We start from the raw sequence: 12,694 nt of genomic DNA, 5'->3' as shown, positions 1-12,694 counted from the left end.
TAACTGCAAAATACTATAGCATCTAGCAGGTACCTGCTGTCTCAGGTTCAATAATGTTTAGAATTAAAAATAAAATTATTCATAACTTTTTTATCACTCTTAGGAATAGGTTTGTACACCTCAGATGATAGTAGGTTAGTCAGTGGGTGAAATGACTTGGTGATATCCAAAAGGAATGAAGTATTTTGTGTGGTTATTACATCTGAAGAGGTTTGAATATACACAGTGAAAGCGTGCATGTTGTTTCTGTAATGTGTTGGCCAGAAATAGACATGAAAAATCATTTAGAGTCCTAAAGCTCTCATATTTAAATTGTGCCAATTACCCAAGTATGCAGGAGAACAGAGTTGTTGTCATGCACCAGATTTCTGGGTTTATGATTTCCCAATTAGAGCCTGATTTAAGGCTGCTGCTGAGCAGAGGAGCATTACCAAATCTTTCTCTTCCTTTGGTCTGCCTGTAACACCAATAAACTACAGCTGTATTGGCAGGCTGAGCCGAGGGGATACAAAGACAAAAGAGGCAGAAAAAGTTTTCTGTTGGATTGTTAAATATGCTCCCAGCATGGCCTTGAGATCTTCAGCGCTGACAGGAGAGGAGAGGTGGCTTGGGCTGAAACTGCCTGTGAGACCTCATCATAGGAAAATACAGGAGAAAACTAAAGTGAGATAATGACCTACAGCAGTGCTGGCCATTGGTTCAGTGGTGCACCAAAAGGAAAGTGAGAGGACAGCAGCATAGGAATACAAGGGGGGAAAAAAGGAGTTTGCACAAAATGAGTTTGTGTTTTTTGACTGTACTTGTCACAGGATCACACATGTTGGTGTGTTATCCTGGGAGATGGAATTCTTTTTCTTAGGAAACCTGCCTGTTAAGGCAAGAGAACTTGAGAAATTAGTTTTCAGGATTAAATCCTTTAAAAATATTTAGATTTTTTCTTTTACTTCTTACTGTGGGTGTTTCCACTTGAAACCTTAAACACATTGGACTTCAGTGGAAAAAAGATAGTGCCAGATGAGCTAAAAATATATGTCCAGTGTAAGCTGTAACATACACTGCTGTTAGGGCCTGGCTTTTATCCTTTTGCAGTTATCTGTTGGAACTTTAGGATGGTATGACTGCAGCAAACTTACTGTGCTGTTATTAAAACAAATCTTTTTCATCTTGCTTTATCTTTTAGTTTCCTGCCTGAAAACCATCGCTACCATAGAAGGAAGTTGAACCAGGCAAATTCAGCTGCAGCAAAAATTAAATCCTCTGTTCCTGCATTTTTAATCCTTACTGTGTTCTGCTTCCAAGAATCCTGTCTTTATCTGTTTAACCCCAAGGTGGTAGAACTACTGTGTAACAAAATGCTTGAATTTGGTGTTTAGATACAGCTGTCACTGACTTCATTGAGGATACCTCTGAGCAGACCTACAGGGTTGCACCATCATTTCTGATATGCATCGCTTTTGTCACATTTTTCAGAATGTTGTATTATGTCCTTGAGCCCTCTCTTTTTCTTGTTTTTTAATGCAGCTTTCTTACAGTCACTGCTGTGTCATATCAAAAGAAATCCCTGAGCTACAGTTTGCTCACTAATCCTGGGGGTCTGTTCAGTATTGATCGGGCAACAGGAGAGCTCAGTTTAACTCGGAGTGTGGATTATGAAAGTGACCCCCACCAGTACCTTCTTTTGGTCAGAGCAGAGGAGAACGGGGAGCAGTTCAGCAGTGCTGCTGAGGTAGGTGTTCCCCTCCAGCAGCCTGTGTGCATTTCCATTTTCCCTCATCCTTTTCAATTCTGTACAGATTCACCAGGAGCTCTCATTTCCACATGCTGGCTATTCTGCTGCCTATTTTAAAAGTCTTTCTGTCTGTGGGGAGATGTTGAGGACTGGTTTAGATACTCTTAGATTTCACTCTTGCAGGTGCTCTAAAGACTGTTTCTGAGGGATCGATATGCCATCCCATCACATATCCCAAGCCTTATCTGGTAACACATGGAAATGGATGTGGCCAAGTCAGACATCAGGTTTTGTCTTACTCTACCTTCATCAAGTATGATGTACATTTGAGATTATTCCACTCTAAAACAAAGGCAGGACGAAGAACTATTTGTTTCATATCAAGAACGCAAAGTGAACTTGTGAAACAAGAAAGTAATAAAAATTCACTGATATTAAAAGCTGATGGTTCATGGTATTTTAGAAAGCTGTTTGACAGCAAAAATATTTCTTAATATAGTTATTACAGTTATTTGAATTCAGAGATTCACTGAGCTAGGAAAAGCATGCCATATGAGTTTGTTCCTGCTGCAGGAAATAAGATAGAGAATGGGAGACAGAATTATTAAGGATCAAGTGTGAGGACACAGAGAGGCAGGGTAGCAGTACGCCAATGTAACAAACACTGGCTGTAGCACACCAGAGCCTGATCGTTTCTGTTGACCCTTTTGTGTACTACAAGATGAAGAATGGTAAAATATGACTCAAAAGAGGATTATGAGATGATTTTACAAATATGTTTAGCCTAGAGGTAGTTTAACTTGTACCTGCTTTGCACTGATACAACCTCAATAGCTGACAGAGCAGCTCTAGTTCATGCGTATCTGCTCTGTAAGACTCATGGAAACACCTCTGCCTGTTGCTCTGTAATGCAGAATGCCTCAACCAAGTGTATCAAGTGCAGCAGGATGAGCCACCAGAAAGGCTCATTTACACACTCCTTACTGTTGGGAGTGTAAACTGTGCAACTGTGGACTTGTATTTGACACAGGAATAAGAAAGCATTTGGGAAGACGTTGGAGGCAAAATTGTATCTCTTACTTGCTTTACCAGAATCTCAGAATCTCCAGAGTTGGAAGGGACCCCCAAGGTTTGAATCCAAATCCTGGCCCTGCACAGGCACCCCAGCAATCCCACCCTGTGCCTGAGAGCATTGTCCAAACACTCCTTGAGCTCTGTCAGGCTTGGGGCTGTGACCACTTCCCTGGGGATCAGTTCCACTTATATCTGATTTGTGCTGCTGTAATTGAATTCAGAACCCGGTCTTGGAGATTTATACTGCTAAAATGTAATATGCTTGGCAGTAGAGTTTTTAGTGTTACAAATCACAGAAGTGTTGTAAGATAAGATAATGGAAAAAGGGTGCTTGGCAAGCAGATGGTCCATTTTCCTTTAAATTAGTAATAAGGAATAATCAATGGAGATGAAGGGTGAGTGGAAAACATTGCTGCAGGGTCAGGGACTTGGCAATTCCTGGTATCTTGGAATGTAATATTTCAATGGCACTCAGCAGAAAAAGAGCAATCTAAGAAGAATGTCTTATCCTATAGCTGCTGAAGATTTCAAGGATGTTTTTGGGAAATTTTTCCACGTGGTATTTCCAGAGCAATGAAGGTGTTCGCTTAAATCACTTTGCTGTTTAACATCCCCTTTCTCCATTAAGGTTTTGGTTGTAATCACAGATGTGAATGATTGTGCTCCCGAATTTCATCAGTCGATTTACAACAAAGTCGGTGTTCCTGAAACAGTTCCTATGACAACTGCACTTCTCCAAGGTTAGTGCTCCTGAAACCATTTATTACATTCACTGTATTTTTCTCCCTTACACTACTTAGAATTCAGTTCAGAAAGGAAAATTACCTGTCCCAGTGTGGGTAGTTGCAGCTTTCCGAAGGCAAATGGCACCTTGTAGAATCATGCTGTTTATTTACTACTGCCACAGCCCAAACAATTTTGGGGGACAGGAAGGCAAAGGAAACAGATTTTCTTTGTGGGATTTTGAAGTAACAGAACTTTGTTGTGGTTGGTATTACAGCAGCAGGCTCATAGTAGCAGTCTTGCTACATTTCTTGAAGGAATAGAGTGATCCTGGATCAGAAGTTATGGACACCTCAGCTCACCTTCTCTGCCTGTCTCTGAGAGTCCTGTGTGGGCTTGCTGTAGGAATTTTGCTCTCTTGCATTAAAAGCCTCTTGTAGAGTTTAACTGTTCTATGTGAGGTTTCGTTTGGATCCTTGACAGGAATACTTTGCTTCTTCCCAATGGAAACAAGAACTTGTGCTTCAAGTGGTAGTGCTCTGTAAAATATAGCTGTAAAACAAATTTGTGTCAACTAAGCAGTTGTACAAGGGCCTTGTATTAGTCTTTAACCCTTACATAAACTTTCTCTAAATCTTGAGGGGGAAAAGGAAATTAAACTGCAGGAAAATTGCTTTTCCCTAGTAAATAGGATTTTATAGCCTACTATTCTGCTTAGTGGTTTATGCTGTACTAATTGTACTTTGTCAGTTACTGTTCTGGTAACTGTGCTTTTAGCATAGATTTTTGTAGGTTATTAATAGGATTTGACAAACACATAATGTGCATCAGTTGAATAATACATGTAAATATTCCATCTTTAATTGCACAGTGTGTGATCTCAGTGATTTTAAGTCAGCAGTGTAGGTCGGGTGGACATGAGAATACTTCTCTATGTGGGAATATATTCTTGATCGTACAGGACTCTTAAAATCCAGGAAAGTTGAGATCAAGTGTTTAAATTCTCCCAGGGAGTTCACTTTTGTTTTTTTTAAATGACTTATTTTTGAGTAAGGGTTAGTTCACTAAAAAGCACAGGGGACAGCATAGTTTTCTGGCTGGTTTCAAGCACCAAATCCTGCTACAGTAGTAGTAAATGTACTTATCATTCCAATTCACTAACTTTGATGTGCACAATGTCTTTCTCTTCTCATAGTGACAGCCACTGACTGTGATTCAAAGGAGAATGCCCAGTTGCTGTATTACACACTGAGCCAAGACTTCAGCATTACTTCTCATGGCACTATTTTTCCAGCAACACGGTTGGACTATGAGCGACCTAACCACCTTTATGAGTTCATCATTATGGCTGTAGATCAAGGGGAAGAGCCCAAGACTGGGACAGCAACTGTTAGGATCCATATCTCAAATGTGAATGATGAAGCACCCGAGTTTTCTCAGACAATGTAAATACATATTCTTTGGACTCTGTTATCTTTTACTGTTGCTTTTTGTATTTTGGTTGAAAGGCTGATCACAGGATGGTAACTGGTTTGGTTCAATCAAAGCTGAGAGCTGGACTGACGAACGTGGGGGTGATATTTTGACTCTGAGGCTCTCAGTAAAAAAAAAAAGGTAGTATATAGGCAATCTCTTTTGACAGATTTTGCACTTTTATTTTTTCCCCTATGTACTGAAAGATATGGTGCAGTAATTTCAGATTATACAGTTCAGGAGCACCCCTCCACCACCAAAGGAAATCAGGCAGAAAAAACAGGCAACAGAGTTGTTGCCATTAGCCTTCGTCCAGAGACATGGGGGAATTTTGCCTTTTAATTAGGCAGTTCAAACTTAGAGTCAGCAGTCTGCATCCCTGGTTTATAGTTGTCAAAGAAAAATGCTTAGATAACACAATCCTAAATGGCAACTGAATTACAAAATCCACAAGATAAATGCCAATAGGTGGAGTTCACTTAATTTCACTTAGTCCCATGCCCTACAAACTGTATGTATATATTTTTTTTCTTCTAAAGCTCCTGTAAGCACTTTTCTTCCATAGTTGGGACTCAGAAGCGTCTGAAGCAATGCCAGAAGTACTGTAAACTTGCACTGATGTTAGAGACTTAATAATGGAATTTGTAGTCAGCCTTTGCACCAGCCTTCTACTCTTAAAAGTAGAAGTTGCTCAGAACAAAACCGAGGCAAAGATTTCAGTGATGCTAGCCTTGGGGTTTAGCTGAACAAAACAGCAAAGCTCTGACAGTTCTTGTTTTATGTGAGGATAACCTCTGGCTTCAAAATCTTGTGTCTTCCTTTCTTTTCTAAACATTGCTTAGGAGATATGGCTTGGAAAACGTGATCTTTTGTAATTTATTGGGTCTCTTTATATTTTCAAATACTAAACCAGGATAGGTTTCTCACTCTTCCACCAATGCCTATTTTTCATTTATTTATTTGTTTTACTATTCAGAGACACTGAATATTATCTGCATCTGTTCCTAATATTTTAATCAGAAGCGAGTGATGTTATTAAAGATGCTGTAAACATATCTAACCAACTGGAAGCAGAAAATGTAGTTTAAAAAAATCCCTGACAGCTCTTGTACTTAAAGTTTACTGAAGCATATGATTAAAATTAATATTATTTTCAATTACCAAACCTTCATAAGAAGCTTTTCTGTTCTCTGTGCAAGAGCAGGGAAGCTACTGTTGTGTGTATGTGTCGATAGGCACTGGAATTGAATTCATCTCCTGGAATGCAAATTATCTCAAGTTTTTGGTTAATTAGGCTTTCATTTTGCTTTGTCTTTCCTGTTATGAAAAGAATCTTGAACCCAGAGGTAAATTTCAGACAGAACTTAGCTGAAATTTTCCATGAGATAGAATCATTGTGAACACATGTAAATTGGGGCCTGTTGAGAGACTGTTTGCAGTTAATGTTCTGCTCTGTGGCAGTCTAATACAAATCTAGGTGATGATGTTGTCCTTCCAGCCCTTTGTTTAAACAGATTTGCAGTTGAGTATAAACTCATGATTCCTTGCCATGAGCTTTCTTTCATCAGTTATTCTTTATCTCAGTTATGAAATGCTTAAGGCAATCACTCTGTTTCATGTTGTCAGTTTTTACTTTCTCTTTTTTAAGAGATCTCTTCTGAACTCCTCTCTCCCTGTATTTCATGTAAAAAATTATCAGTATTACTGTTCAATTGCTTTTCAAATGCAGAGTTAAGACAGTGTCTTGAGGACTGTGACTGAGCTAAACCAAAATAATTTACTTCTCTTACTTCATTGCATATAAAACTGGGGGGAGAAAAGAAGCTGTTTCTTATTCATTGAAAACACACATATCTTGACAACAAAAGTGAAGGGAAAGGTTTTCTGTGCATCCATTTTCTTTTCCTTTAATTTTTTTGCTGTTCTCAGTATATGGCCAGTGGGTCCATAAGCACTCTAACCCAGTGGTGCATCTGTATTATGTTGGATACAGTCAGCTGCAGTTCATTCTTGTGGCTGAGCTTTGGGATATCTACTGTGGACAGGCCTGGTGGATGCTTAGTCTGACCCACGCTCAATCCAGTCAGATAAAATAATAAATATTTGGGACTTTGCTAAAGCAGGGGGCTTTTCTACTCCAGAGAGCATTAAGCTTAGGCTGATAATGCCTCTTAAGAGCTTAAAATGTCAGTGATGTGTCTGGACTTGAGCAGAGATTTTTGTAAAACTGACATTATGCACATATCCTCCACATCTCACTCTCACCTTAGTCCTGTTGGGGCAAAGACTGCACTGAAAGCCTTTTGGGGGCTTGTGTCAGAAACTGCTATAACAAAAACTGCTTTAACTTAGCAAATTGCTTGGAAGTTTGCTTGGAGTCTGTGATTCATGAAGTTCATTTTTTTACATTAAAAAACCCAAGTGAATTCTGCATTTAGCACAAGTCTTGTTGTGCACTCAACTTCAAGGCTCTGGTACTGCTGGAAGTTTGCAGTGGGAATCTGTGGTGGTAACACCAGAAAGATGTGGATGGTTGGATGGATTATCAATGCTATAATTTCACTGCTTAACAAAAAAGCTTCCTATCAGTGTAATTTTATTAGTAAATTACAAATCCCTGCAGTGTCCTTTGAATAGGTAGGTAGTAGGTGTTGTAAAGCTTCATTCTCTATTTATTATATTGCCGTTTAAATTCATAAATGTGCTGTTGTTTGGGTTTTTTAACAGCTACAGGAGTTTTGTTTCTGAAGATGCAGGCCCAAACACTCTAATTGCTACAGTTAATGCTGTTGATCCTGATGGAGATGGTGTGACATATGATATTCTGTCTGGGAATCAGAAAGGGAACTTTGTTATTGACCCTAAGAAAGGTAATTATATATTAGCTCTTTGCTGCTGTGGTCATAATGTTGATTCTGTTGTGATGCACCTTGAATTTGGTCTTGTTATCAAATTGAATAGCATATGCTATCTTTGAAGCTTAATTTTAAAAGTGCAGGGAAAGAATGCATATACTCTCTTATAATAGTAAAAAAAGGGTATAGTTTCCTAAAATCTGTGTATAATTGACCTCTCTTACCTGTTCAGTGTTTGCTTTCAGTCAGTAACTTAATAGAGAGCATTGCTATAGATAACAGGTAGCTTAAGAGGCAGTAACTTAACAGAGAATGTTGTTATTATTGATAACAGGGTGACATTCCAAAATGTCAGACAAGTATCTGAATAGCATTTAATGTAGGAAACTGGACATCTGGGATTTTAAATGAGGCTTTTCCCACCCCATGCTTGTGTCAATGTGCTGATTGTGCTGGTGAGAGCAAATATTTCTTGGCTGAGCTCACCTGTGTTCTACTGACACAAAATGATGTGTTTGTAGGTGGAATGAGACTACCAGTTTTATTTCAGTGAAGGTAAAAGTATATAAGATGTGAACTAAAGAAGTATATTTTTCCTTTAAGGCTAAAATCATTCACATGACCAGTGTTATTTAGCTAAGAATGCTGCATGCATGAGGAAAAAAAGATGTGTGGAGAATACTTCGCAGTTTAAGGCATTTGTTCTGAAATGTCAATTTTTGCATCTTTTTCTTTTCAATAGTCACATATTTTCAAAATATGAAAAGAAATAAAGGTTCCCACCACATTGGTGTCATCATTAAAAAAAAAAAAAACAGAAAAAGTGCACAAACACCAACACCTACGTAGGTTGGCATGATTAATAGGATTTATTTGCTGTTGATTGCTTGAAAAAACAGAAGAGGATGTTTTGAGACTGAAACAGGCAAACAAATTGAAATCCCATTGAAGGATTGAAGTAACTTAATTAACTTCAGTTAAACTACTTTGTATTTTGAACTGCAATCAAAATCTGAACTTAGATTTTCCAACGCAGAAGAGTTGAATATATTAGAAGGAGTAAGCTGCCCTTAGTTATTCCTTCACTTTATTTCATAGAGTTCACTTAACATGAAATTTTAATTTCAATGCAATCATGGTTTTGCAATATTAATGTTAGATTCTGAAATGCTCCCAAAAATATGGTCTGCAGGTAACTTGCAGGTGTTGAATCCTGACCTTGAGTTTACTATGAGCTCCTTTATTTCCTTTCTGACTTAAAAATAGGGGTGCAGGTTCTAAGAGTTGAATTTCTACAGATGCTTTGGCACCTGAAGAGGAACAATGTTTTTGAAAGTGTCTAATTGCTACAGGATTAATATATCTGACACTTCTGAAAATCATTTTTGTAAGAAACAGATTTTTTTGGTCAAAGCATCTTAACATTTGATTGGTAGCATCTCTTGGGATTACCTCCACAGTTTTAATATAGCAAATCATCAATCGGTACATTTATACTTTTTTGCCAATTAATTTTATAGTCTTTGAAACTTAATTTTAGGAACATCAGCATTTTTTCCAGAACACTTTTGGGCTTTTGTTTCTGAATAAACCAGTAAAGGTTTATACAGTGGCTTACAGCAGTTTCTTTTCAGAAATGATGTCAGGGGAATAGTCTGTACCCTCTTGAAGCAGAAATGAGGAGGTAAAGTGGTGAAGTGTCAAGGATAAGTGCTGCAGCTAAAACAATACATTTCCAACCAAGTTGAGTGACATTGATGCTGTGAAAATACTCTGTTATAATGACAATTGTGATTATTCCTGATGAATAACAGATGCAATGGATGGATGGTGTAGAAAGGAATGACAGCCCCTTTCTGCAGGATCTCAGGCAGCTGTAGTACCTTTTGCTTTTGTAGCACTTCTCTTTCTGCCAGTGCCTCTGTGTCCTGTCCAGCAGGATGTGTCCTGTGGGGAATTTTGAGAGTGGCAGAAGAGAGGTTTCTGAGACTGTGCCTTTGTAGCTCAGTGCTGCTGTGACTGTGCTACAGGAAGGTAAACTTGAAGTGGTTTCAGTTGAGCTGTCCACGGCAGCTGCAGATTGATGAAAGCTATTATGTGCAGGTCAGCTGAGTTGTGGCTGTTGTCTGAGTTTGTTCTGTAGACATACCTGCAGACAAACCTGTTGTGATGTCTTAATTTTGTTTTAATATGGGACTGCAGTAAAAACACCATAGTTAAATTACACTACAGCAGTGTTATGGTTTATTGGTGAATAGGTAAGCCAGAATGCTTTGTTGTCATGCTTACTGGTGAGAAGAATAATGGGAATGGGTTAGTGCAGCAAAAGCCCACAACCTGTTGTTTTTACAGGGCTAGTTAGACTTCGTGCAAGCCCATTTCCTGAGCTGCAGGGGACAGAGTATGTTCTGAATGTCACAGCTACCGATGATAACGCCTCTGGAGGGCCCCATCCTCTCACAAGTACTGCCCAGGTTGTTGTGAAAATTGATGATGTCAACAACAACAAACCTGTCTTTCAGAAGGTAAATATATGAGCCTCTGTCATTTGTACTGGACTGTGTAATAAATGTTTTCATGCTGTTGGCACTGCAGGTGTGCAGCAGATGAGCCGTTCAGGAGGTGCTCTGCTTCCCTCTCTCTTTGAGTCCTGTCTTCTCCTTCTTTTCCATCCCTCCCTAAGGCTTTCAGGGTTTGTTCTGCTCTTGTGGCAGAACAGCTCCTGTGAGCTCCTGTCTGTTCCCTGAGCCACACCTCATCTCTGGCATTTCAGAGGATGAGGCCAAGTGAAACACTTTTGGAGATCTTGTGTGACACATGTGAGGAGGCATCCATAGGGATAGCTATCTATGCAGTGGGCTTGTTCCAAAATACTCCAAAATACCTCTTGAAATTACATAGGCTTCCTTTGATGATTGTGTGTCTGAAACTAATGAAAGAGAAAAGAATGAATGTTTTAGCTTAAATAGTGAAGTACTGTAAAAAATAAATGCTTGAATTTGGTTTCATAATGTTAATTCATATTAAAGATCTATTGTCTAAAAATTTCAGGTGTGGTACTGATGGCTCAGGTGTTGATGGGCTATGTGGCATATTTTGAAAAGTCAGTGACTGTTCATATCAGTCTTGGAAATTCTCAGTAACCTCTCCTTGACAAAATTACTTTGTGTAGAAATCCCTTTTTGATCAAAGCAGTTCTGTGGCTTGGGCAAGTGTGTGCCCTCTTTTTTATTAGACCTTTGCTAATATAGAAAAATATTTGCATTTGGAAGCAACTTTAACTTTTTCTCCAAATATTTGCATTAGGTGGAGATGCTCAGTGGCCTCATGTTGTGTGTTGGTTGTATAACCACAAAATAGCAAGGGAAATCTAAGTTAATCATGGTACAGATAAAGCTTTAACAGCAGAGCATGGCAATGAAAGTGTAGGTAAATAATTATTTCTTTTTTATCCCTGCTAGTACATATTTAAATCAAATGGCAAGGGAAGTCCTTGAATTTTCTCTTCTTTTAATTTTTCTTTCTTTCTCTTTCTCCCCTCTCATAGTGCCAGTATTATCGGGAGCATGCTTCTGTCCTGGAAAACCAGCCTTCAGGGACTGTTGTTCTGCAGGTTGAAGCCACTGATGCTGATGAAGGAGCCAATGGTATAGTGAAATATGGCTTGATGCACAGAGATGGTGTCCTACCAGCATTTAGTATTCATCCTGACACAGGTAAAGCAAATGTCAGAACTGGTAATGGCATAGAGAAACCACCATGATGGTGAAAAGGCTTAGAAACCAACACTGATGGAGAAAAGGCTTAGATAAAATCAGACTTCAGGCTTTTTCACTTGGAGTTTTGACAGTAGACCAAATATGAACTGTATTAACTGCATGAACAAATATTCCATGAAACTTAAGTTTCACACATGTCCAGTACTGAACTAAAACTGGTGTTTTCCTTGAAAGGTGGAAATTCTGCTCAGTGGAGTAACTTGTATGTTTTTGTAACTGGTTTTAAAAAACCCAAACAAATGTATTTTAGGTGCACATTATCCTGCAACATTGCTAATGGCATATAAGTGATTTATCCAAATAACATTAGTCTTACAAACAACAAAGGAACTAAATATTAGAAGGCCAAAACTAAGTTCAGGCAGGATTTCTGGAGGATAAAAGACATGAAACATTCCTTTACCTTGCACTTATGGCTCTTCAAAAGAAATATTTTTTTAGAAACTCATTCTCTTAGTTTAGTACTTATCTCCATTTTCTGAACTTAAATTATACTTCAATTCTAATTCAAATTCCTATTGTGTGTAGATGTAGGTGTAACTGAAGTTTGAATCTGCCTGAGCAGTACAATATCAGCGGTTGCATTTGTTATATCCCAGGGTTGGATCATTGAACCTGAAGTTCATGTTATAGGTATATTTAACCTATATTGCATTGTATCTCAATGCATTGACAGAAAAGTAAATATCTGCATGTAGAATATTGCCAAATACACAGAATTTTAACTCTTCGGTATTTCATTTGTTTTCAGGAATTCTGACAACTCTTCAGGTATTTGATCGAGAAAAACAGAGGGAATATCCCATCACTGTGACAGCAACAGATCAGGCAGCGGAGCCACTCATTGGAATATGTCAGATCAATATTGTCATCCTGGACCAAAATGACAATGACCCCAGATTTGAAAACACCCACTATGAATGTAATTGAGAGTCATTGGATAGAGTTTCAGTGCCCTGAGTGTGAGCGTACCCCATGTCTCAGATCTTTGGGTTTTTGCCTTTCCTGGCAGTAGAAAATGTGACAAACTGTGATGCAGCTAGAGATGCACTTTGCTTATT

At 38.5% G+C, this 12,694-nt stretch overlaps 1 protein-coding gene across 1 annotated transcript in view; it reads left to right on the top strand.

Annotated features, from left to right (window-relative positions):
• Positions 1 to 12,694, top strand: part of LOC103620333 (neural-cadherin) — a gene marked incomplete at its 5' end in the record, with an annotated part of 60,865 nt that overhangs the window by 16,188 nt on the left and 31,983 nt on the right. Inside the window, 7 exons of the mRNA XM_017740834.1 lie at positions 1,522 to 1,726; positions 3,432 to 3,543; positions 4,722 to 4,971; positions 7,727 to 7,869; positions 10,207 to 10,379; positions 11,402 to 11,570; positions 12,385 to 12,555. Of these exons, the coding sequence (XP_017596323.1) occupies positions 1,522 to 1,726; positions 3,432 to 3,543; positions 4,722 to 4,971; positions 7,727 to 7,869; positions 10,207 to 10,379; positions 11,402 to 11,570; positions 12,385 to 12,555 (1,223 nt within the window). The remainder of the gene's footprint in view (positions 1 to 1,521; positions 1,727 to 3,431; positions 3,544 to 4,721; positions 4,972 to 7,726; positions 7,870 to 10,206; positions 10,380 to 11,401; positions 11,571 to 12,384; positions 12,556 to 12,694) is intronic.

This window comes from Corvus brachyrhynchos, unplaced genomic scaffold (assembly GCF_000691975.1).
Source record: "Corvus brachyrhynchos isolate BGI_N302 unplaced genomic scaffold, ASM69197v1 scaffold26, whole genome shotgun sequence".
Lineage (NCBI taxonomy): Eukaryota > Metazoa > Chordata > Aves > Passeriformes > Corvidae > Corvus > Corvus brachyrhynchos.
This window is presented reverse-complemented; position numbering and strand designations above follow the sequence as displayed.